A 22,319-nucleotide genomic window follows, 5' to 3' on the forward strand; every position below is an offset into this window, starting at 1 on the left:
TGTCAGATGAAAATGAAAATAGACAAACATCGTCCGTCTGTTTGGTGTGCTCGGAAAAAGGGGGGGGGGAATGGAAAGTAGAAGTAAAGAACACCTTACGAAGCGATGAGGTGTAACAACGTTATCACTCCCGGACGCATCCCAATACACTCACATCCTCCCTCTCTTGACCACTGCAACACCTTTCTTGCCCCCGCAATGCGTACCTTCAACAGATTGATTTCTTGCTCCACTTCGTCAGCCATTGCTTTGAGCCGGTTCTGTTCGGTTTTTAGGATCCGCAGGAAATGGTTACCGTCCAGCACGATGTTGTTGTTGCTGCTGCTACCAAAGCTGCTGTCGTTGCTCCCCTGGCCATTTGTGGTTACCTCGATTGGTTTACCATTTGATTGGATGCCTCCCTCCGCCACCGGATGGACAAAATCGGCCATCGTCGCGACCGCGGGCAACGTGATGCTACTGGCGGCCACCGGTTCCATTACCACCGTGCTTCCGCCGTTCGCTGTGCGCATACTGTCCGCGTCGAACTGACTGCTATTATCACAATTCACAATTTCACCACCGCCAACAACAAGCACTTCCTCCTTCTTCACGCTCACTGCAGGTACTTCACTTTCAAGCCCGTTGGTGATGGTGTCACTGCACTGTCGAACACCGTTCTGTACGCCGTTTTCGATCACACTCGCGGCGACGACTGTCGTCAGCTTTGGCTCGTCAGGTACGACAGTGGCGGCGGCCGTGGCAATGGCGTTACCACCATCGGCAGTCGACATTCGACCAACACCGTTATCGGCCGCGGTAGCCGACGACGGCGACACCACTACCAGCGAGCGCATCTTTTCCTCCACTATCACCGTCGTCGATGACGTTACCGCCGCCATCGATGTCTTGGTGGTGGTGGTGGTGGTGGTCGTCGACATGTCGGTAGAACTCGAGCGGCTCTGTGACGCGGTTTCGTGATGATGCTGCTCCGTTACGACGCCGGTGGTATGCTGCTGCTGCTGCTGCTTTGCCTCGGTGATGGTACTGCTGCGTGCACTAGTAGCGTTACTATGGTGATGGTTGCTTGTTAGCAGAGCATTCTCCTCTTCTTCCTCCTCCGCAACAATCCGTCCATTAGTGCTGCTGCTTGTTGTAGTTGTGTGCGAAGAAATTCGAGCATTTTTCACCACCATGGTGGATCGATTCGTAACCGTCGTGCGATGATCCTGTTCTTCCCGCACCAGGGAATGCTGCTGCTGCTCGAGGTGATCGGTGTTGCTGCTGTTACCGTTCGATTGCGTGTACCGTTTCGGGCCGGTGGTAAGTGTGACATTCTCTTCCGCAGTGTTGCCATTCGCATGCGTCGCCGCACTGCCGTTGACGGCCGTGGTACGATTCGCCGGCGGTGCTGCCGGTTTCGGCATCTTTTTCGGTGAAAATATTTGCAACTGGGCGCGGAATTCGGGCCGCAAATGTCGCAGCACGGGCAGCGATTCAACGTCCGCCTCGTCGCTGCCGCTGCTCACTTCCGCCGCCCCGTTTAGCTGCTTGCCGTTTTCATCGTGCAGCGAGCCGCCGTTGGTTCCGCCGTTCGTCACGTGCAGACCGCCGGCCGCCGCCCCATTCGCTACCCCATTCCGGGTCGTTCCATTTCCCATCGGGTGATGGTGGTGCTGCTGCTGCTGTCCAGCCTGTGCCGTACTGCCGTGATGGATCAGCTTGACCGGCGCACCGCCACTGGTGTTGTCGTTGGCAATGTTGTTGAGGTACTTGCGCTCGCTGCTGCTGTAGTTCTGCTTGTTCAGCACCACCACCTCGCTCGCCCCGTACAGCTTCTCGACGCGCTGCTGGATGAAGCTCTTCTTCGGCGTCATCAGCAGCTGGGCCGTCGCTTCGTCCCGCGCGTGACTGCTGATCTGCGTCTGGGAGGAAATTACCTTCGTACGCATGCTGCCGGCAAAACTTCCATTGCCATTGAACATCCCCACGTTGTCGGTCATATCGGCACCGCCCGAGGGCGGTGACAGGATTGAGCCATTCATGCCACGCATCCTGCCAGCAGCACCCCCGTTCACTACACCGGCACCGTTCATCTTGAGCATTCGGTTGCCGCCTGTACTTGCGCTGTAGTTGTTATTGTTGTTATTGTTGTTGTTGTTGATGGTGTTGTTCATGCTCACGTAGCTGAGCGTTGGCGCGGCCAGCAGATGCCCACCGGCACCGGTCTCGGTACGGTTGTAGTGGAGCGTCGCGATGATCGGACGGCTGGGCGAAACTTCGCGCGACTTGTTAATGTCCTGGCGGAGCTTCGAATCGTACGTCGTCAGGTTCGAGTACCCATTGACGCAGCACGCCAGGTTCAGATAGCTCGGCTTCTTGTTCGTGGCTGCTGTTGGTGAGCTGTCACCGGTGCCGCTCAGCAGGGGTTGCAGTGCTTGCTGCTGCTGCTGCTGGCCGTTGGGTGCTGTGGTCGTCGTGAGCACCGTGCTGATGTGTCCTGTCACCGGGTCCAGTACGCTCGTGACTGCTTGGCAGTTAATGACCGGTAGCATACAACGCTCCTTGATGCCGGCGGTGAATTCGCGCGTAATGTCTTTGCCCGAGATCGGTGTTAGAAAGTTCAGCTCTCCGGAGGTGTCTGTGGGGATGAGGGAAGAATAATAAGGAAATGTAAAAACTCAGAAACAATCACTTTGATGGTAAGAGAAATAAGCAAATTATTTAAATTTCAATACATCAATTAAAAACGCATTTGTTTCTATTTCTTGTAGAATCTCATCGAATGGAATACGTCCTACAAACTCCTAACCTACCCCAAAAAAACGTGGCAAAAAACTCATCGACTTTCAAGTTCAAGAGGCAAGAGGCCAAGAAAATCAATCCTCCCACATCCCCAGCGACGGCCTCGATGCGTAAATCGCGTCAATTGCTGGCACACGACGGCACAGTCATCTCGCTTTACGGCTACTGGCTGTAGCGTACTTAAGCGACCACATTAAAATCATTCCCCTGAAGGACAGTAGCTTGGACACACGCACAGCACAAACGAGGGGTGTCGTAAATTTCGCTCTCCACAGCCGGAACCTCCTGTTGCACACACGCGCGCGTGGGTAAGCTCTCTTTCTTCCTTTCCAGCTGGAAAGGGTTTTCTCAGGACTCCACCTTCTCGATGGACGGCACGGCACGCACACATATCGTGTAGCGTTGTTCTCCTCCAACACACAAGGCTGTCGCTGCTGTTAGTGGTCGGTCATGGGAACGATAAATTTATATACAATATGCACGCATTCCTTTTGGTGCTATAGGACACGTTCAAGGATCTTCTCAGGGTGCCGCCGCGCCACTCTAACGCCAATTCGAATTGCTACGACCATTACAGAAAGGGGTTTATCGCCAGCTACAAACGAACAGAGAGACAAACGTCCTTCAAAATTACCAATCAACAACAGTTCATCATACACCTCCCCATATACTTCGCTTCGCACAATCAGTCTTTGTGCTGTTGCAGAGCGTGATAAAGCATTGGGGAGGAGGGGTGTATGTAGAAAGTAACTTTGATAAATGAGCCTGAAGATGGATCGTATTTTCTCGTGTTTCTCTCTTTTTTAGCACTTTTGTTCATGACCGATAAACTTGAAGTGTGTGAAGTGTGTGAGTGTGTCTGTTAAATTACACCTCCGACAGCAAGCAACACACATATTGACACTTTCAATTGATCGTTTTCAACCTTCGGTACAGGATTGGCTGCTACACTCGGTTGTAGTTGCGTGAACAGTACTTGAAAGGTATAACAGCACCTTAATGTTTTGGATAAATATGGTTGAAACCTTCTTATCAGTGTAATGTTGCTAAACAAACTTAAGTACAGTCTTCCTTCCCTAAACCACATTCTTATCAATTAATTTCATTTTTCTATTTTTCCGACGATTCGCAGAGAAAAACACGACTAATTCAATTCGACGTAGTAGTGCCAGCAACATACTCTCCCGCGGTTTCACTACTCAGACCGCAAGGAACCATCAGCTAGAGCAGGGGGGTTATGAGCACACAGAGCATTTGGAAGCAGGCCAATGGTGCTGATACAGGCACCATAACAACACAACATGCGGAGAGATAGCGCGTACGAAAACATCGATGCAGTTGTGTTATGTTTACTTTCTTCTACTTCTTCTTCCTCTTCGCAACCCGCTCGAACGAAATCAGACGCACTGGGGGAGAATGTAAGCCAATATGTTTACACAAGCGGGAGGCATAACCTTCATCGCTCGTCGGGCTGTTTCGGTTGGCTGGAGTAACATGATAACAGCGACTTCTCCCGCCGACAAAACCCAGTGGTAGTAACACTTCGTCACACAGACCTCCTCTTTATCTCGCTTAATCGTATCGTAGTACACAGCACCATCCCAAAATTGATCGAGCACACGTAGTACCTTAAAAAAAGAGGGGACAATTTTATTGCTTCCTTCGGCAAATACCCGCTGAGTCACATTGCATTAGTCACAAGCGCGGAAAGGTAAAAGCCCCCCCTCCGGAGTTTACTTTTCTAATACATTATCCGCACACAACAACAGCACTGCAATCACGTATTGAGGTGGTTCTCACAACAATTGGGCTTAAATTATAATCATTCTGTAAATCTGCAAGCCTCTGTGGTCCCCTCAGGGGAGTGCGATCCATATCTGCCCACGTGTTTTTGGTCGGAGCGATTCGCAATGCAGTCGTTGTAATGAGTGGGTGTTCGAGTGGTGGCCGCTGCAACAGAATAAAGCACGTACGTAGGAAGACTCATGCTAATGTCACCATCTCCCCTTTCGGAGAATTGCATCCTGTGTGTCACCAATTTTGAATGTAAGCGGATGAGCCATACCGAATTCTTTTTTATGCTCTACTTACAAATACACTATTAGAAACACTTTTAACTAAAACCTTGAATGACATAGAAATTTTTAGTAACCTTTTTAGCCTTAGCTATATTGTAGGCATTGTATTTCACAATAATAATCCACTTCAACACCTTTTTTATGGCATATTTGCTTCAATTTCGTGTTTGAGCACTATCAAAAGATCGATGATCGATTTGCTACTTGATAAAAGCGGCCTTTGCGCGACAGTTTGTGGAGTCGACTCTAACACCCTTTTTTTCGCGATACACCAAGTAACGCGAACACACTTGCGGCACGTTGCGTCAGCGGACAGCTATGCGTGACGCGTTGTTCTCCTTGTCGCGCATATGCGAACTGGTTTGCTGGCGGACAACCATACAACACAACACAGAAAAACACACACAATACGCAGCCCTGGACCTAGAGAGTGCCTGGAAGGAGCCGCCGCCGCCGACGGATGACGCCGCGTTCGCATCAGCAACACTTATTACTAAACGATTTGCGTCGCATTCCATGTATCGGCCGCCTGACTGTACGTGTGTGTTTCCTCCAACGATTTGCATGCACTTTTGCAATTTATTTATCATTCATCATTCGAGATGATCAACCATATTTACACACGCATTCTTCCAACCTACTTTTCTTTGGTAAAACCTCGAACTGTCGATCACTCCGGTCACTGGGCTTAAGGCTGAAGGAACACCACTGCTGCACACGGTGGGTAATATCACGCTGACAAGACCGAACCACTCTCACTCACTTTCAGTTTCAGGCTCCGACTCTTATCAACCAACAACAGGCAGCAGGCGTGTACTGTATAATGCTGTCTGCTTTCGGTGTGGCTTCGATCGTCCGCCGCCAGAATTACACGACCGCTCGGACCGACTGTCGAACGCACATTGGAGCAACACGGCGGATGGCGCACGCGGGACCTTAGAGGAAGCCTTCTCTCTCTCTCGCCGTTCGCGGTTCTCTCGTGACACGCGCGATCATTTGGAGTAGTGGTGGTGGTTGTTGTTATTGCCTTATAGCCATCGCCACTGCAAGACCGAAGTTCCGAACGCTTTTCCCTCCACTTCTTTCTCCGGTTGTTTTGGAGCAAACACCAAATAGCGCCCTCCACCCCACAGAAAACTCCCTTTTTTGACTTCTCTTCTATGACGCAATGGTCCCCCTCCTTGACTGGCATGGAGGCGCCCTCTTACATGGGTCCACGCCACTCCAAAATGCGTTCAAACTTTACCTTGAGTGAGTGCATTACCTACCCACCCACCAGAACCTCTCTCTCTGTTAGTCGTTGAAGTCTCTTTTACTCTCTTCTGTACTGCAGTCCCAACCTTGCCATCCCTTCCTCACGCTGACAGCAGCATCAGAAGGCGTTGGCGGACATTTGTATACACCAACGCACCCCCAATGCACGCGTCTAGTTTTGCCGGCGTACGCCCAAGCAGTGCGCGCAAACGGCAGACGGCGACTACACTCACGCACTCATGCGGTGTGTCGCCGACCATTGGGAGAGGTCTCCCCCCTCAGAAGAGGAGCGGAGGGTCGATATAGCTTTAGGGCTTCTCACTCCTCCGCGCCGAACCGAGTGGGTGATGCACTGGATTAAAGGCGATTCCGTCCGTTCGCCTTCGATCGATGACAGCGAGCGCGACGGCTTCGGTTTCCCATGCACTAAACACTTGGGGAGAGGAGCTTGTGAATACAAAATGCAATGCTCCTCTTGCGTCAGGCGAGGCGACTCTCTAAGCGCAACCGGACACCGCTAGAGAGGCTTTAATTACGGCCTGGATTACAGTCAGTCGATGGCTCGATGCGCGCTGGAGTTATTGGATTTTCTAGTTCCTCTCGTAAAACTCAATACTCCTCTTCATTTACAGTCGTGTATATTTGTTGGACATTTTTTCCCACAAACTTCGTGGCACTTCCTACTAAAAGGTACACATTTAATTCATCATCTTCATGAATTGATTCATATGCTTTTGCTTTCCCATCTATTTAAGAGAGTATGCCATGTGAAGCAAACGAATTAAGAACTTCTGGATGAGCGGCTAATGACGACATCTGCCCATCCAAACCTGGACGATCATTAAAAATGCATTAAGCACTAGCGAGCTAGCTGGTGTAAAAATAACGGATTACAACGGAAAAACAAACAAACGCCCGGTGAAGGTGCTAATTACTCCGGATCATTTAATACAACAGTCTATAAATAAGCGCGTAATGCTTAAAGCTTTGTAGCAATTAGAACATACAAAATAGAACGCCTTTGAGACGGAGAAGAAGCTAAATTATAACGAAAGTGACACAGTAAATGCAGCCTTAAAGTCTCGTTTGTCCAAAACATCCGTCTGAGCATTCCATTCCCTCCAATTAGCATAACACGAGCTTAACCATGCTACTCATCTTTCCGATACAACAAAAACACCTTAAACCCTAACCCAAAAACCCAAAGCCATCGTTTGGCCCTGAAATTCAAGGGTAAAATATTCAAGATGCGTGCATAATTAAATTCACACAAACAATCGATTCGGGGTAGAAAAGCAAAACCAAACGACATCACCACACACCGATAGGAAACAGCATTTCAAGAAGAAAACAAAAAGAACACAAACTTCCGTGTCCTTGACGGTGCTTTGTTTCGTAGAATGCCGCCAAACGCCCACCACCAAAATTCGTTCCCCGCATCCAGAATGAGCACTGGTTTGGCATGCTATAAAGCAATCATTCAACGTCAGATGTGTGTGTTAGAGGCAACAAGTCTGGGAAGGTCCGGAACTCAATTTCACCCATTTGCATATGCGAAGTGAACAAAACAAAAGGCAAGAAAGATTCCCTTTGGTGTTTTTGGAGCCCAAAAGTCGAAACCTTCGTGGTGGATTGCTCGTAAAGCTAAACGGGAATGTGAACTATAGTCGACAATATGCAATAAGAACGGTTTTTATACAGCTTGTGCCAATCTAATAGTAACCACAGAGTACAAAGGTGACAATGTTCAATGTAAAACAGAAAAAAGACAATTGGAAGGAAAAGGTATCGTTCAACCCACGTGAAACGGGACAAAAAACTGAAAGCATTTAAATTTCCGTTTGACATTGACCTTCGCCTACCGGAGCATTGAGAGAAGCACGGTTTTACGGGGATATGTTGTCCCCAATATGAGGGTCTCACTCACCTTGTAACTACAAAGTAAGAGTATAGATAAATGGAACAATAACAATGCCCACCGCTATACCATACATCCAATTGCGCTGCCTTCGCGTCTATGTAGAGAGGTGGCCTCTGCTTAGCCGAAACGAAAGACACACGAGAAGATAACAAGAAAACAAGAAAACTAAATGAATTAAACCCACGTTTTTCATCACAAATCGTGTAAGATCACGCGTACTTTTACCAAAGAGCGTTTAACATCCCGTGTTTCCTGGCCGGATGACGTAAAGCCATACAAAAAAGAAACAAAGAGATTGATAGACGTTTGTTCTACGTCGGAGAGTGTTACCCAAATCTATCCTTCCCCGTATGCACGACACACACACGTGCAAAATGCGTGGGTCTGCTCCACACGTTCACTTCCCCATTTCTCTAATGGCAAGTGGTTTGTATACCAGTTTTCTTCTACAGACCGCCTAATGAGTCTCAAATCCAATTCAAGAGCAGCGACAAACGATCGGAATCGGGTGTGTTGGGATCCAATTTTTTGGCAATCGCCACATCATTCCGGGGACACTTTTATAAGGTGCTTTTGTTTGTTTGTTTGCTCCGTTTTGGGACCGCAGAGAGCAATCGCACCTCGGTTTGATTTATCGTCACACATCCCGCGTACACCCGCGCGCATCTTGGTTGGTGTAGTTACCACGGGACCGGTTTCAATCGGGACAACACATTCAATGTCACGGTATCCGTTGATAGAAGACGGAGGTAGTAGTGCACAATTGTCTGTCAATAACAGGGGGAGTTGCCAAGCAAGTTTGATTGCCCGGTTTCATCCTTATCCGGGGGGTACCGACGACGTTCGACCACCAACAAACAGAGCTGGGCAATTCCGGGCCCGAAGTTGGTCCGAAACCAGCTCCGCGCCACATTTGGGACAACGGATGGCCGTGAAAGAAATGACTTCCTGCTTACACTCCCCGGAATCGTAATGGCTCATCCGCCCACGGGACGAGAGAGGGGAACAGATTATTACGTCGTCTGTGTGAGCAGTGATGGTTTTTAATTAAGTAAGTAGAAATTTCATCATACAGAGTAGCACGTTTGATGTGATGCAGAGAGAAAACACGAGACTAGAAAATTACCTAAAAAGGGTATGTATTCGAGAAGGATATCGTTAGGTGGTAGGAAAAAGGCAACAGTACCAAATGATATCATGATATTGACATAAATATAAGGAATAAATTTCATAAGTAAATTATAGCAGAATTTGCAAGTTGCTACTGAGCCTATTTCTGCGAATAGTACGATTAAACATGAAGATATAATTGGTTAATTTACAAAAGTTAGTTCACGATTTAGTTGGATATCATGAAACTAAACAGCCAATTTTAGTGCATGATATTATAGTTTTGCCACATTAAATCACAAAATTTGAATCGAAAGCAAGTATGCGATACACATCAGGTAAGGAATTAAGAGCACTATTAATTTATAACAAAATTTATAGCAAGTTATTTTTTAGTTCATAGCACTTTGAATACTATGACTTTGTAGTGTATAAAATCATTATACATAATTTATTTATTTTTAACCACTCTAATTGGTGCTCTTAATGGAGTAATTTGAGATTAGTTATAGTGGTCTCACTCTACTACTTTCAGAGTACAATTACATTATTCAGATAATTTAGTAAGTAACCTTTATTGCCCGATTTAATAAGTATTCAAGAATGTCAAGAGAGTCAACAATTGCGATGTAAATTGAATTTGTTGCAATTGTGTTCAAATACCATCAAATATACCAAATCCTTCAAAAAAGTTGTCACAAAAATGAATAAAAATACAAACCAAGTAATCAGCACAAAAAATACTATCCCTCAGTATCTTGAAATGACTTTTCATGGAGTAGTTCTCGCTCCTAATCCTATTTAAAAATATCTTCCTTCCCCCATCAAATCGTTCATCGTTCGCTCTCTCACCTGAGAAGTCGGTCGAATCGGCATCTACATCAAGCGAGCAACTACCGATGGAATCTACACTTCTATCCATATTCCAACCGCGGGGACAGAAGGGTAGATCGCCACGCTGTCTCACTTGCTCGCGGTACTGGCCGCCGCTCACGTTCTGGCCCGTGCTGCTGCTGCTGCTGCCGGGTGTGCTACTGCCGCGATCTTAATTGAGTGCTTGGGACGAAACACTGGTAGCGATGGTCCGCGGAGGAATGGGAAGATTTTAATAACGCCACACCACTACAGCACCCAGTGCTGCCCGCGGTGTACTTCTCCTCACCGACGACACCGAAAGACCGAAGCTGTTGCTGCACACGGTCTGGCCAAATTAGGATGCATATAGAGGAGGTCTCTCTCTCTCTCCCCTGCACTCTCGCTGCTACTTGTGTTGTGTTGTCTCGCCAATTTTACCTCACCATTTATTATTCACACATAACACAACACATTGAACACACATAGTAGTACTGCACTGCTGCACCACGCTCCTTTTTTTGGCACTTTCGTGACCCCAGGGGGATGCACTAATCGCTGCCAGCAGATTATGCAGCAAGCTACTTTTCTTCTTTTTTTAACTTCCACACACACACACACACAAAACACACCGTTTAGCCCAATTTATTCAACGAGACACCACGTCACACCATACACACTAAATTTCTAGAAGAGTGGAACGAGCAAATTAGTATCAAAAATGCATTCACATAGAAGAGTCGGAAGTCAATTACTGATTTCAAAGTAGCACACACACTGAGAAAGAAACATAAGGCACATAAGGAGTATAGGAAAATAGGGACTGAAATATTAAAATCCACTTCACTTGTGACAGTCTGCAGCTGTTGCAGAGGAAAACCTGAACACGCAATCCCCGCGGTCGCTCATGGCCGCCCTAAGGGCTATTCCCAATTTCCTCCCAAATGTCACTCTCCACTTGTGGGGGGTCTTTCGTTCTATCCACAGTGTTGCAATGGGGGCCCCGCTGCATTTATAAGCTAAAATAGGAAAACTGTTGGCTTGGTGGAGAGACGGAATAAGCATACTCCACGAGGGAACGCAACCGTAAAACTCGACCGGATGTAGCATTTAGTAGAAGCGATTGCGGCTCCACCTCTAAAGAACTATTCTTAATAATAATCTCCGCAGTGCAGATTTGGGAATCGTTTTGGAGAATTCATAGAAGCAGAGCACGAACGAACTCTGCCTGCTTGCCTGTATGCCCTCCGGGAGCCAATTCCGGGGACCGAGACAGTGAGGGACTACAATTTCCGTACCAAAAACGTCTATCGCCGGTGCAGGTTTTACGGCTAAAAAACGGGGAAGAGGGTCGTCGCTTTTTAGAGGGAAAATCGTGGCAACACTGTGCTCAGTTTGTCTCTGCTTCAGATAATACTGCGGCAGAACCGCATCGCCGTGTCGCGCGTGAATTAAACCGTTCGCAGTTCGTTAATTTAACGGAACATTTTCTTTCGCCGGAGTGTACCCGCTCGTACTTTGGGGGATGGGGACGTTGTGCCGTGAATGTCTCTGAGGCCGGGAGAGTGTCTTCTAAATCTGGAAATAAAAGAAAAGAGAGCACACGGTTTAGTGATGCCGTTTGAGGTCGTCCCCGGTTGTTGCGCGGCTAATGGAAGCGGTGCACACCGGTGTGGGAAAGTCATTATAATTTAAATCCCGAAGGGTGGGGTGGGATGTTGTGTAGAGGTGTGAGTGGAAAACTGTCACGACAAAACCAAACCAACGTTAGACGACGACTCGCTTTGGGGTGCGCGAGTAAAAGTTGAGCTAATGATAGAGCGTTTCTTTACAGCGGTACACACAAGCGGTGGTGGTCGGGTGACATCCCGACGAGAGATGGAAAGACAAACACACACAGCAGATACATGCGAACGCGACAAGAGATGCACGTGCATGCTCGCTTGGTTTGTGCCGGGAAATTCTTACAATTTTAGAATTCACTCCGCACAACGTGTTTCTGCCTAGTACCCCCGGGCGGGGCGGACTACAAACTACCAAACTCCATCGTAGCGGTACAAAATCGCATAGGGGCTCTAACGACAAGACAGCACCAACACACACGCACTTCACTCAAACCACTCGTGGGGGAAGTATAAAAAAGATGCACATCCTTCCCTTCGACCGATGCAAAAGAAGGGCCACGTTGCAGCATTTCGAATGACAAAAAGCCACCCATTGTGGTACATCGGAGTCGGAATTTCGTAGCAACAAAACCAACAACCTTTGAAATTGGATACCCCGGATGAAGGGTGGCTGCAGCATACAGTACACACTGGTAGGGCCATGTTTTCCATTTTACCATCAGAATGTCATCTTTTATTCTCGTTTGGTCCCACCACCCGGACCGGGGGGACGAAAGGTTATTTGTTGCCTTTCCCAGCAGAGTTCACTCGGAGGTCTGAGTTGAAAAAGGTCAGCTAAATCTGGTACGCAAATGGTAACCGCTTTTGACCAACTGAGCAGAAGAACAACAAATCCCACTGTTCTTCTCCTCCGAACACGCATTGAAAATGGTTCTAGTTAGTTTCTGCTGCTCCCGAAAACCCGCTTCCCAAACGCATCTTCTCTTACAAGTACGTCAAGCAGCATACTATAAGCACACCTCTCCCCCCACTACTAGTAAAACGTGCACCAGGTACTTAAAAATAGATCATTCTATTTCGGGCGCCTTCTTAATGCACGTTCTCTCTTCTACACTTCTAGTGCAGGATGCACCGCAGCGCGCGCGCGCTGGGGACTCTTATCCGAAATAGAGGGAGCAAAAGCAGCATTGCACCTCATAGGTTGAAAAATGCACTCAACGGAACGGTAACATGCCCCTGCTGTTCTTGTTGGGACACGCCAATCAAGCTTCCACCGCATTGTCAAATGCAGTTGCAGATGCAGTCTACTGCCGAAAAAGTGGTGTTAGTATTGATGATCATGTTAAAGCGATACCAACGCTCCAAACGCAAGATGCAACTGAACTTAGACACAAGGTGTGATTCTAAATATACGTGTAGACACACGCGTCACGCGATATTTATAACACGCCGGGCAAGCATTTTAGCCGTAATTTTGCACCTAAAACATCGTTAAACTACGAAAGGATTTTGGGGACGCTTAAATTTGGTTAAACAAATAAATCAACCTCAAAAGATGCTCTTAAGATCACTCAGCTCATTACTGAGTGCTCCATTAGGTGTGGGTTTATTACCCGAGAGAGTGGTGACAATCGAACCTCGCAACACTAATTTGTCAATCTGTGTGTGTGTTTGTCTTTGACCACTGAACGTGACGTCATCGTCCTCAAGTGTCCGAAAGCTACAAGTATCCCACCTAACCCCTCCCAGGTGGGGTGACAATCAGACACAGAAGATGGTGATGATCTCATAAAGACCTTCGCCAGAAGGCATTGCATCATTCGGGGAAGAGAATTTCGGCAAATTTGTCATATATATTTCAAATGAGGCCTAAAGCCAGTTTTAGTGTCCCCAATTTTTCTGTCACCATTGCGACAATTGCGCTCCGTTTTGTACGCAACAGCGCTGCCATGATTTGTAATTTGAGTGTCATTAGGATGGAAATGAAATTTGATCATTCTTCTTCTTTGGCTCAACAACCGTTGTCGGTCAAGGCCTGCCTGTACCCACTTGTGGGCTTGGCTTTCAGTGACTAATTGATTCCCCCCATAGCAGGATAGTCAGTCCTAAGTATGGCGACGCGGTCTATTTGGGGATTGAACCCATGACGGGCATGTTGTTAAGTCGTACGAGTTGACGACTGTACTACGAGACCGGCCAATTGAAATTTGATCATACAAAACCTATAAACCTATTTGGGACACCCCACAGTGTCAAACTTCTTGCACTGTGGAGGTTGTAGTAGGATTGAGATTTCACTTTCAATCGTCAAACAAATCGCCCCCAACAGATATTCAAACCCCCTCACATTCCTTTTACGCTGGACAGAGCGCGGTCATTCACTTTTTTTCTTTTTCTCTCCTCACAGCCACTCCTTTCCTGTTGTATTCCACCACTTTTCTACAGCATGATTCACCCACGGAGAAGATCAAACAATTTGGTGTCCAAAAACAACATGTGCGCTTTCATCGCGTCCGAGAGAGAGCGAAAGAGATAGAGAGAGGTGGCGCATCGTACATACGCACGCACGCACACAGACAAAAAATCCAATCAACACACGGGACGAGGGCGTCATTCTTTGGCACCCACGAACAAAATGCATCGCCGCATCACACACCATCTTGGACGGCGGCGCCCACAAATTTTCGAAATAATCCCCACAAAAACTGCCTTACGTGGTGGTGTAGGCCTTTCCCCGAGGAATCTGTTTGACGATGATCCAAAAAAACAGAGAAAGAAAGAGAAGAAAAATAAACACAAAACATGGAATTTACACTATGAGGCGCGCTGGGGCTCGGTATTTTTGAAGCAACCCATTTTTTTCGCAACCGATTCCCCAATTTTGACCCTCATTTTATTTATATGTGGACTTAATACAATAACTTATAAACGTCGTAGATGGACACCTACACGCTGCTAAGCTTGATTTCGTACCCGTTTCCCCTCCCAATAGGGTCCCCAATAAACCGTTCCCTTTTTTTCGATCCTTTTACGGGTTACGGAGCAACAACTTTCACGCTGTCCACATTGGTTGCAGTTCATACGAAAGAAACAAAACATTCAAAAGGATGTTCAAATATGGTACACACGGATACGATTTTTATGCAAAAAGGCAACAGGAGAAAGTGTTTTATTATGTAGGTTTAATGTAATAATTATGAAATGTTTATGCATCGTCCTAAGATACTAAGGAAATACATAAATCCATAACGTTATAATTCCTTCCAGCTCTACTCTAATCTTCCACAGTTGTTAAGACCCAAAACAAGCGTTTGTGTGCGTAATTGTCATATCCAACAACGATCATGCAACTATCACGCTCTCGCCTAATTGTGAATCTGATAATACATCATCTCTAACCCTAACAAGCTCGGGGGTTTACACTCTTCCAGCCTCTCATTGCTAATTGACTACAGCGAGCACCTTTGAAAGAGATTGTTTTCCTTTCTATTGACTGATCGGTTTCACTGATACATCCAGGCCGGTGGTGACAATGTCCAGCCCTCGTTTGCTTTCCGTTCGCTTGCATAGCAATTAGTAGTAGCAGAGCACCGCGTGAAAAGTGACATCGATTACAACCATCCAATTATGCTAGTGGTGCCGCTGTTTATGTAAAGCGAAAGAGCAAAACACTAAGCCATTATATTGCTGGACAGTGTTTTATCTATGGTCCACGTTTAAGCGCCATTTTAAAAACAATTCAATTTGCGTTACATTTCAAATTCACCGGAATTCGCTGTACCGTAGCCCCGCTTCCGAAATGTGATAAATAATTCATCTCTTCAACAGAGCCGCATCAAACCCTTCTCCTCCTCATTCGCAAGAAAAAAAATGCGTTTTTTGTAGCTCTTTTCTTCGAGTCCCAATCTTTCACTCCAGAAATAAAACAGACAAAACAAACAAAAAAAGCAATCAAATGCATATTTTTAACGCTACACCAACACCGCACACCTTTGGGCGAAAAAGCAATTACAGGTGAATGGATACAAAAAGGAAGGAACAAAAAAAGAATTTGCGCATATACAAAAAAAACATACAATCATTGACCACCACAGGGTGGGTGTGTGTGTTGCATGAGTGAAAGTTTGATGAAAATATGTTAATTAAAGATCATTAAAGTAAGTGAAAAAAAAACGAGAGCAAAGGTAAACACACGCAGGAACGCACCACAGACAGTTTTGGAGGGGTGGAATTGAGGTGTGCGTGTGGTATGCCGTTTTCTCACTTTTTGGTCAACATCATGGGGAGCTGTTGGGAGTGCCCTCACCCCCCGTTCGCTCGAGGGTGGCCAATTTCACACCAAACAAACTGTTCACTCTACGTTGTAATTACAAAGTGCCCCCCCAAATGGCGCCCAAAGGGAAACACGAAGGGAGAGGAATTTGATCGTAAATTAATGCAACATGCAAATTGCTTAACTAAAGGCAATGGTAGAAAATTCACTCACACCGACCAAATAGGAAGCGCATGATTAGTATTTAACACCTTGCAAAGTGGATAATTTAAGTGAAAAAGGAATTAATATGGAGTGTTTTTCATTTCCATTTGGAATGCATTGCGAATTCCTCCCAACAGCAACATTCTTTATGCAGCTAAAGTCGACATAGTCGACATAGAATAATCAGTGCACCCAAAAGTGCAGCGAGTGAAACAAACACGTGTTTAAACAATTGATGCTATTGGTGCCAATCATCATAAACTTTAAAATTCATGCTGACACACATGCCACACACACACTTCCAGCGACAGATGATTCATTTTTCCCGAGCAGCCATTCAACCGGAGCACGGCTTGTTGACACATATTTCATCAGCTTGCCATAATTGCTTCTGGATGGAGGGGCACACTTTGTCCACACTCATTCCCATACACTACATCTCTCTAATCGAATTCCGTTCGAAGAACGAGTCATCGATGAAGCGGATCAACGACGTCAGCGTCAGCACTTGACTGCTGAAAAGAACTGTTGTTCTACCATGCTTGACATTCCCTAAATGCCTATTTCTCATTCCCCCTTGACAAAACCCCCAAAAATCTGACCCGGAGAGCCACTTTCAAACCATTAATATCCATCGTTATTCCTATTTTTAATGCGCTCTCGTCGGAAGTGGCAGCCTTTACGTTGAATGTCATCGGAAAACTGTAAGCGTGACGTTTCCAGCCTAATTTAAGCATCTCATTTATATACATACATTTATCCCCTCTTATACTCCATAGGTCCTTACACTTGTGGTCCCGCTACGATCGAGTCTAATGATAGAAGCTCAAATGGATTTATGCCTAACGTTAGTTCAACTTGCTAGGCCAGACCAAACACGTGTTCCATGTCAGGGAGCGACTATAATCTCGCTCCGCGGGTAACCCAAGAGGGTCATAACTTTCCCGCCAGGAATGAAGTGAGTCATCTTCCTCATCACGCCTCTTGGGAAGCAAAACTAGGAAAGTATGTGGCAGCAGTTTGTGCAGACACGTCTAGACTAGTGGTGTATCCTCTGGAGCAGTGGTCCCCAACCTGTGGTCTGTAGCGTTAACAGAAGCGACCCGTGAAAAAAATGTGTTTTTTAAAGGAAAGCTTATTGCAATAGACATCTTTCTTTTTTTCCCACAAACAAGATTAAATTTTCAGGACACGTCAGAAACATAGAAACATGACAGAAACATATTCTTGATTGAAAACTTTTAATTTAGTCTGTAAAATGCATGCCATAAATAGATGTATTTTCAACAACTCAAGTGGTCTACGATCCTATAAAGGTTGGAGATCACTGCTCTAGAGCACACCCATGACTATCATCTGACTCCGGCTATCGTTACCTCGTGAAAATCGGAACCCTAGTTCTGCCCGGAGTCGGAGTTACCAGGAGTCGTCAGGAGACATCAGGAGTAGAAATAGCCAGGGGTCGGAATCGCCAGGAGTCGGGGACTTCTGGAGTCGGAATCGCCAAGAGTTTGAGTCATCTGAAGTTCGACTCGACTCCAGATGACTCCAGACGACTCCAGACAACTCCAGACAACTCCAGACGACTCTCGATGACTCCTGGCGACTCCAGACGACTCCAGATGAGTCCGTCCAACTCCGACCGATTCCACTCTAAATGACTCCAGACGACTCCAGACGAATCCAGACAAATCAAGATGCCTACGGACGCCTCCAGACGCCTCCAGACAACTCCATACGACTCCGGAATTTTGTCCAGCTTCACCCATCACTCGATGGATGTTGGTTGTATGCCGGGCCGTCATAGATGAGCCAATATCCAGATTTGTGTTGTCTAGAAAAATGCTTTTTGGCCACATCCCACACATTTCTGCAGCTCACGAAGAAAAACTCAAATGAGAAATATAAAAGCATCCATGTTACATCTTTTCCTCTTCTCGGATTCTCGAGGAAACGAAAGCATAAAAGAGAGCGAAAATTTTGTGCTGCGTTTTCACTATACATTTCACTTTTTCACACGTCACTAGGCCATGTTACCTAAAACGCAACCAACCGACGTTCCCGGAAAAAAGCAGATTGCAACGAATGATTAAAAAAAAACGTATGCACGCATGCACAACACAACCGTATTATCGATCGATTTGATAAGCTCGAAAGCTCAAAGTCTTTTTTTTTACTTGTAAGAAGACGGAACAGACCGAATCGTTCCACTTTCCTTTCGTACCTTAATCGAGCTGACGATACACCTGTGCCGGCCATATAACACACGCACACTGGTCTCCAACAACAATACACAATATGCTTTTCACCACCCCTCCCACTCACAACCATTGGTGATTGAATTGTTCAGCCTCATTGGGCTCCCCAGCGCGTATATACCACCTTTCGAATGCGTGCGTAAGTCGAACTGCTACTACTGTTTGGTACTCGCACGGTGTACCCCTAATCACCGTAGTATACACGATGTAACTATGCACACAAACACACGCACCGAGAAGGCAATAGTGTTCACCAACAAACTGGCGAAGAAAGACAAAACAGAAAATCGCTGTAAGGAATGTAAAACTTCCGGCGAAAGTTGACACTGACTGGCGGCGGTGACGAAGACGACGATCAGTGCCAAAGTTCAACGACATACAATATATACGGCGGCGGTTCACGCTTGCATGCAGTGTGAAATGTACAAGCCGCCAATCACTAGCAAACGGCAAAAGAACGCATACTGGGAAGCATTGCCGAAAACAAACGCAAATGTAAATAATAATTGCATTAAAAAAGCTATTAAGTAGACGACATGTCATAAATAACAACAGTGGCAGCAGAGAGGCTTAAATTACACCGTTCGGCGATACCCGATAGTTGACATGCCCACCCGCAGGAGTATAATCGTTCACAAAATTGGATTTCAATTCAAGCGATTCTAAACTCAAGTCACAGAGCTGCTACACAGTTTAGCTCAGCTGCGGTCATTTGCTTTGTCAAGAACAAGTACAACTTAATCGAATTAGTCCGGTCGGTATGGTAAGTATGTACGGGAGCGTATGTCGTTTTTCCACACGTAATTTGAAAAGAAGCCATGATGTTACCATACGGAATGTCTTTACAATGTATACCTATAACATTTATGTACACAGCAATTTATTAAAAAAAGAATATGTCGAAATTAAGAGACTTTTTACCAATTAAAAGACATTTTGACATTTTCAAAAACATTTGAATAAGGCCTGCTAGTTCTACACTACTTCATTGAAGATTCGTCTAAACTTTCTAACAAATATTTTCCAAGTATTTAGAAAGTATAAACAACCACGGCGGCCCACAGTGTTGTCGGGCGGCCATACCGAGCGAAATCAGATGATGATCGTGAAGCGGTACCAATCAAATATTTCAACTGTCAAAATACTCATTACGCTGTGTATTTCGCTTGGTGTGGCCGTACGGTCAAAACTAAGTTGTACACAAAACATATTTACCCAGTTTTACGTATGAACTCTTAGCGATAAGCATATGATTATGGAGAATCAAACTAAAGTTTGTACTAACACAGGAGGAATTCTCCTTTCTCATAAAATACAAGAAAAACCCTTTGCGATTGAACGATGACTTCGAGTCACAATGACTTTTAAACGTTTCTAATCGTGCATTAAAGCATTTAAACTTCTCCTTCACGATAGTTCTAATGTCGTCCTCATATATAGTCTTATGGCTTCTCTTGGTGATCGATTGGACCATTTCCCAATTATAAATAGCATCTTAAATTAAGTGTTTAACAAATTACATACATGTGTTTGCTTAATTTTTGACGCCAAATACCAAAATACAAATTTAAAAATAGCTTGAATCGTAAAACATTTCAAAGATCGATTTTGATTTCTTGGTTGTATCGTTTATGATAAATATTTCTTTACCTTTTAAAATAACGAAGGACAAAAACAGTATCTATTCTTCCCTACAACAAGGCAATGTAATGCTTCGTTGTCATTTGAGTTTTTATGGCACTCTGCACTCATAAACTATCCACGAAACGTTAGGCCAAACAAAAACTGGCCCACTTCTTGTTTACAATCTTATCCCAAGAGTATAAACGGAAAATAAACGTACAGCTCTCGTCCAACGGAGTACGAGTAGTAAGCTCTGACCGCACCTGAAAATGTGAAAAGCAAACGTTCTCTCGTCTACCACCCTTACGTCACACACGTGCCCATGGAGAAGTCTAATTTCCTGTCCTTTCACCAGCACTGTGTCCCAGCATACACAGCCCAACAGAAAGTGACCTCACTCTTCACAACACAACTGTGCTCACATACAACAGCCAGCTACTGATGGGGAACTGTACTCACCCCGCAGGGTGGATTCGCTTTTTGGATTAATTTTTCATTCAACTCCCGCCGGCTTTCCCAACTGACCCACGGGACGGGGAGGGGAGAGTAGTTCGCGATAGAACGGGGCTAGGCTAGCCCCGTTTTTCCTGCCCAATATCTGCTCTAGATCTAGACTGTTGCAGCACCATGCACCGGTAGAGTGGTAGCGAACTGTGGGAAAATCGCGTTGACAAAATAGCACGGCATGACGCGTTGCGGCTTAAACGGCAACCAACGGCAACGACCGGTACGAGTGTGTGTGTCGTTGCTGCAGCAGCACCGGTTGTGTGTCGCCATAATTCCTTCGACACCACAATTTAGGAGATCGACGGCGATAGCTTTGCCACCCAGCGCTGTCTGGAGCATGTCTACCTACCCAGGCACACACACAAATACTGGCCGGCCATGCGGAGACCAAGCCAACCAAAGAGAACGAGCGGAGGAAGGATTTATGTCATTTTGCGACTGTTTGGAATGGTGTGTTAGACCATTCCACGATATGGTGGTTTGGGGTGCTAGACGACCGTGTGTAACACACAACAGCAGCATCGACAACCTACATCACCTACCACCGTGAACCGGAAATGACAAATCGTTGGAATTGGAAGAAAATTGGCAAACATCCACATTGCACGTTGGGCGAGAGAAATTCAGGTTGGATGATGCAGGTTTATTTCATTCTGTGGAGAAAAATGATAGAAAATGTGATTTTCGAAAATTATATGACATTATTCAAACAAATATTTGTCCATGTGCTCTAACCTCCTTCGGTCCAGAGTGATAATGGCGCTTACAAAAGCACCCTTGATTTCCCTGTAAACAACCGAACCTTTGCTTGATCAAACATTGTTCAGCTTGAAGAAGTTGGTGTTGGAAGACGTTCACGCTTTCGAAAGCAAAAGTAAAGTCCCTCCACTAACACACAAGATGCATTCCACAACGATCGCGCGGTGACACCACACGGCCAATCAATGAAGAAGGCAGAGTGCGCACGCGACAATTTATGCAATCACACATGCATCTTCTTATTGCACGCGATCAGTGTTCGTACAGTGGAGGAGAGAAAGAAAAGGCTGAAGGCAATAAAGATGCCCATTTGGGGAGTTTAAGGAGGATCGCGAATTGCGCAGCGTTGCATCACGACATCAAACCACCAGCACCACCATGATGCTAAGTTATCATCATCACACTAGGTTGTATTAACATATGCCCCCCGTGTACCATTGAGAAGCTCGCTAGAGGATTGGCAGCAGACGGAAAGCACTACTTGATGGATGCTGCTGATCGGGAGGGAGAAAATGGAGACGCTGATCGCACACCCTCGTGACACTAATTGTACAATTTGTTCGCAACTAATGGATGGACTATCTGCAGCGATCAATCTGTGCCGCATGTAGCCGTTGCAGCACAGTTTGCAAATCATGCCTGAGCTGTTGATTTACGATCTTAAAGCATTAGCATCGTGGAAGATGTTGTAAATTTGGAGTACTCACGTCAATTCAATTTATTTAACATCTAAAGAAACACACAAGAAAATGTAATACAAAATGATCCTTTTAAGCAGTGTTGCAAAGAGGCAAAGGAAATGAAAAAAAGACATTACACTAAAGCCTGGGCACGGTCAATAATCAAGTGCGCTTAGCATAAATGGCCAATGCCATATTCCGAGCCGGATGAGGCACACATCACGGACGCGCGGTGATATTCCAATAAAGTGCCGTGCAGAAGTAGTGAACGCCACTGGAGCATAACATCAACCATATGCTATGCTGCGCGACCTAACCAATTTCGCGAGTCAACCGACACTAATCGAGCGGAACACGACCTCTGGACTCCGTGATTAGCGTAATTAGTGAA

At 45.9% G+C, this 22,319-nt stretch overlaps 2 protein-coding genes across 6 annotated transcripts in view; one reads left to right on the top strand and one right to left on the bottom strand.

The window, feature by feature from the left end:
* The window catches only part of LOC120954768 (probable nuclear hormone receptor HR3), a 509,904-nt gene that overhangs the window by 12,718 nt on the left and 474,867 nt on the right, over positions 1 to 22,319 (top strand). The gene's annotated exons all lie outside the window — the stretch shown is intronic.
* Positions 1 to 22,319, bottom strand: part of LOC120960165 (uncharacterized protein DDB_G0283357-like) — a 40,965-nt gene that overhangs the window by 5,410 nt on the left and 13,236 nt on the right. For 3 of the 5 annotated variants that reach the window (XM_040384165.2, XM_049610201.1, XM_049610202.1), the window contains exons 2-3: positions 10,000 to 10,686; positions 207 to 2,620 (exon numbers count right to left, since the gene is read on the bottom strand). In XM_040384165.2, coding sequence (XP_040240099.2) covers positions 207 to 2,620; positions 10,000 to 10,069 — 2,484 coding nt within the window. In that variant the 5' untranslated portion in view covers positions 10,070 to 10,686. Of the gene's footprint in view, positions 1 to 206; positions 2,621 to 5,503; positions 5,785 to 9,999; positions 10,687 to 22,319 lie in introns of those variants that run through there. The other 2 variants (XM_049610204.1, XM_049610203.1) reach the window with 2 other exon arrangements.

The sequence above is a fragment of the Anopheles coluzzii genome, chromosome 3 (assembly GCF_943734685.1).
Source record: "Anopheles coluzzii chromosome 3, AcolN3, whole genome shotgun sequence".
NCBI classification, from domain to species: domain Eukaryota; kingdom Metazoa; phylum Arthropoda; class Insecta; order Diptera; family Culicidae; genus Anopheles; species Anopheles coluzzii.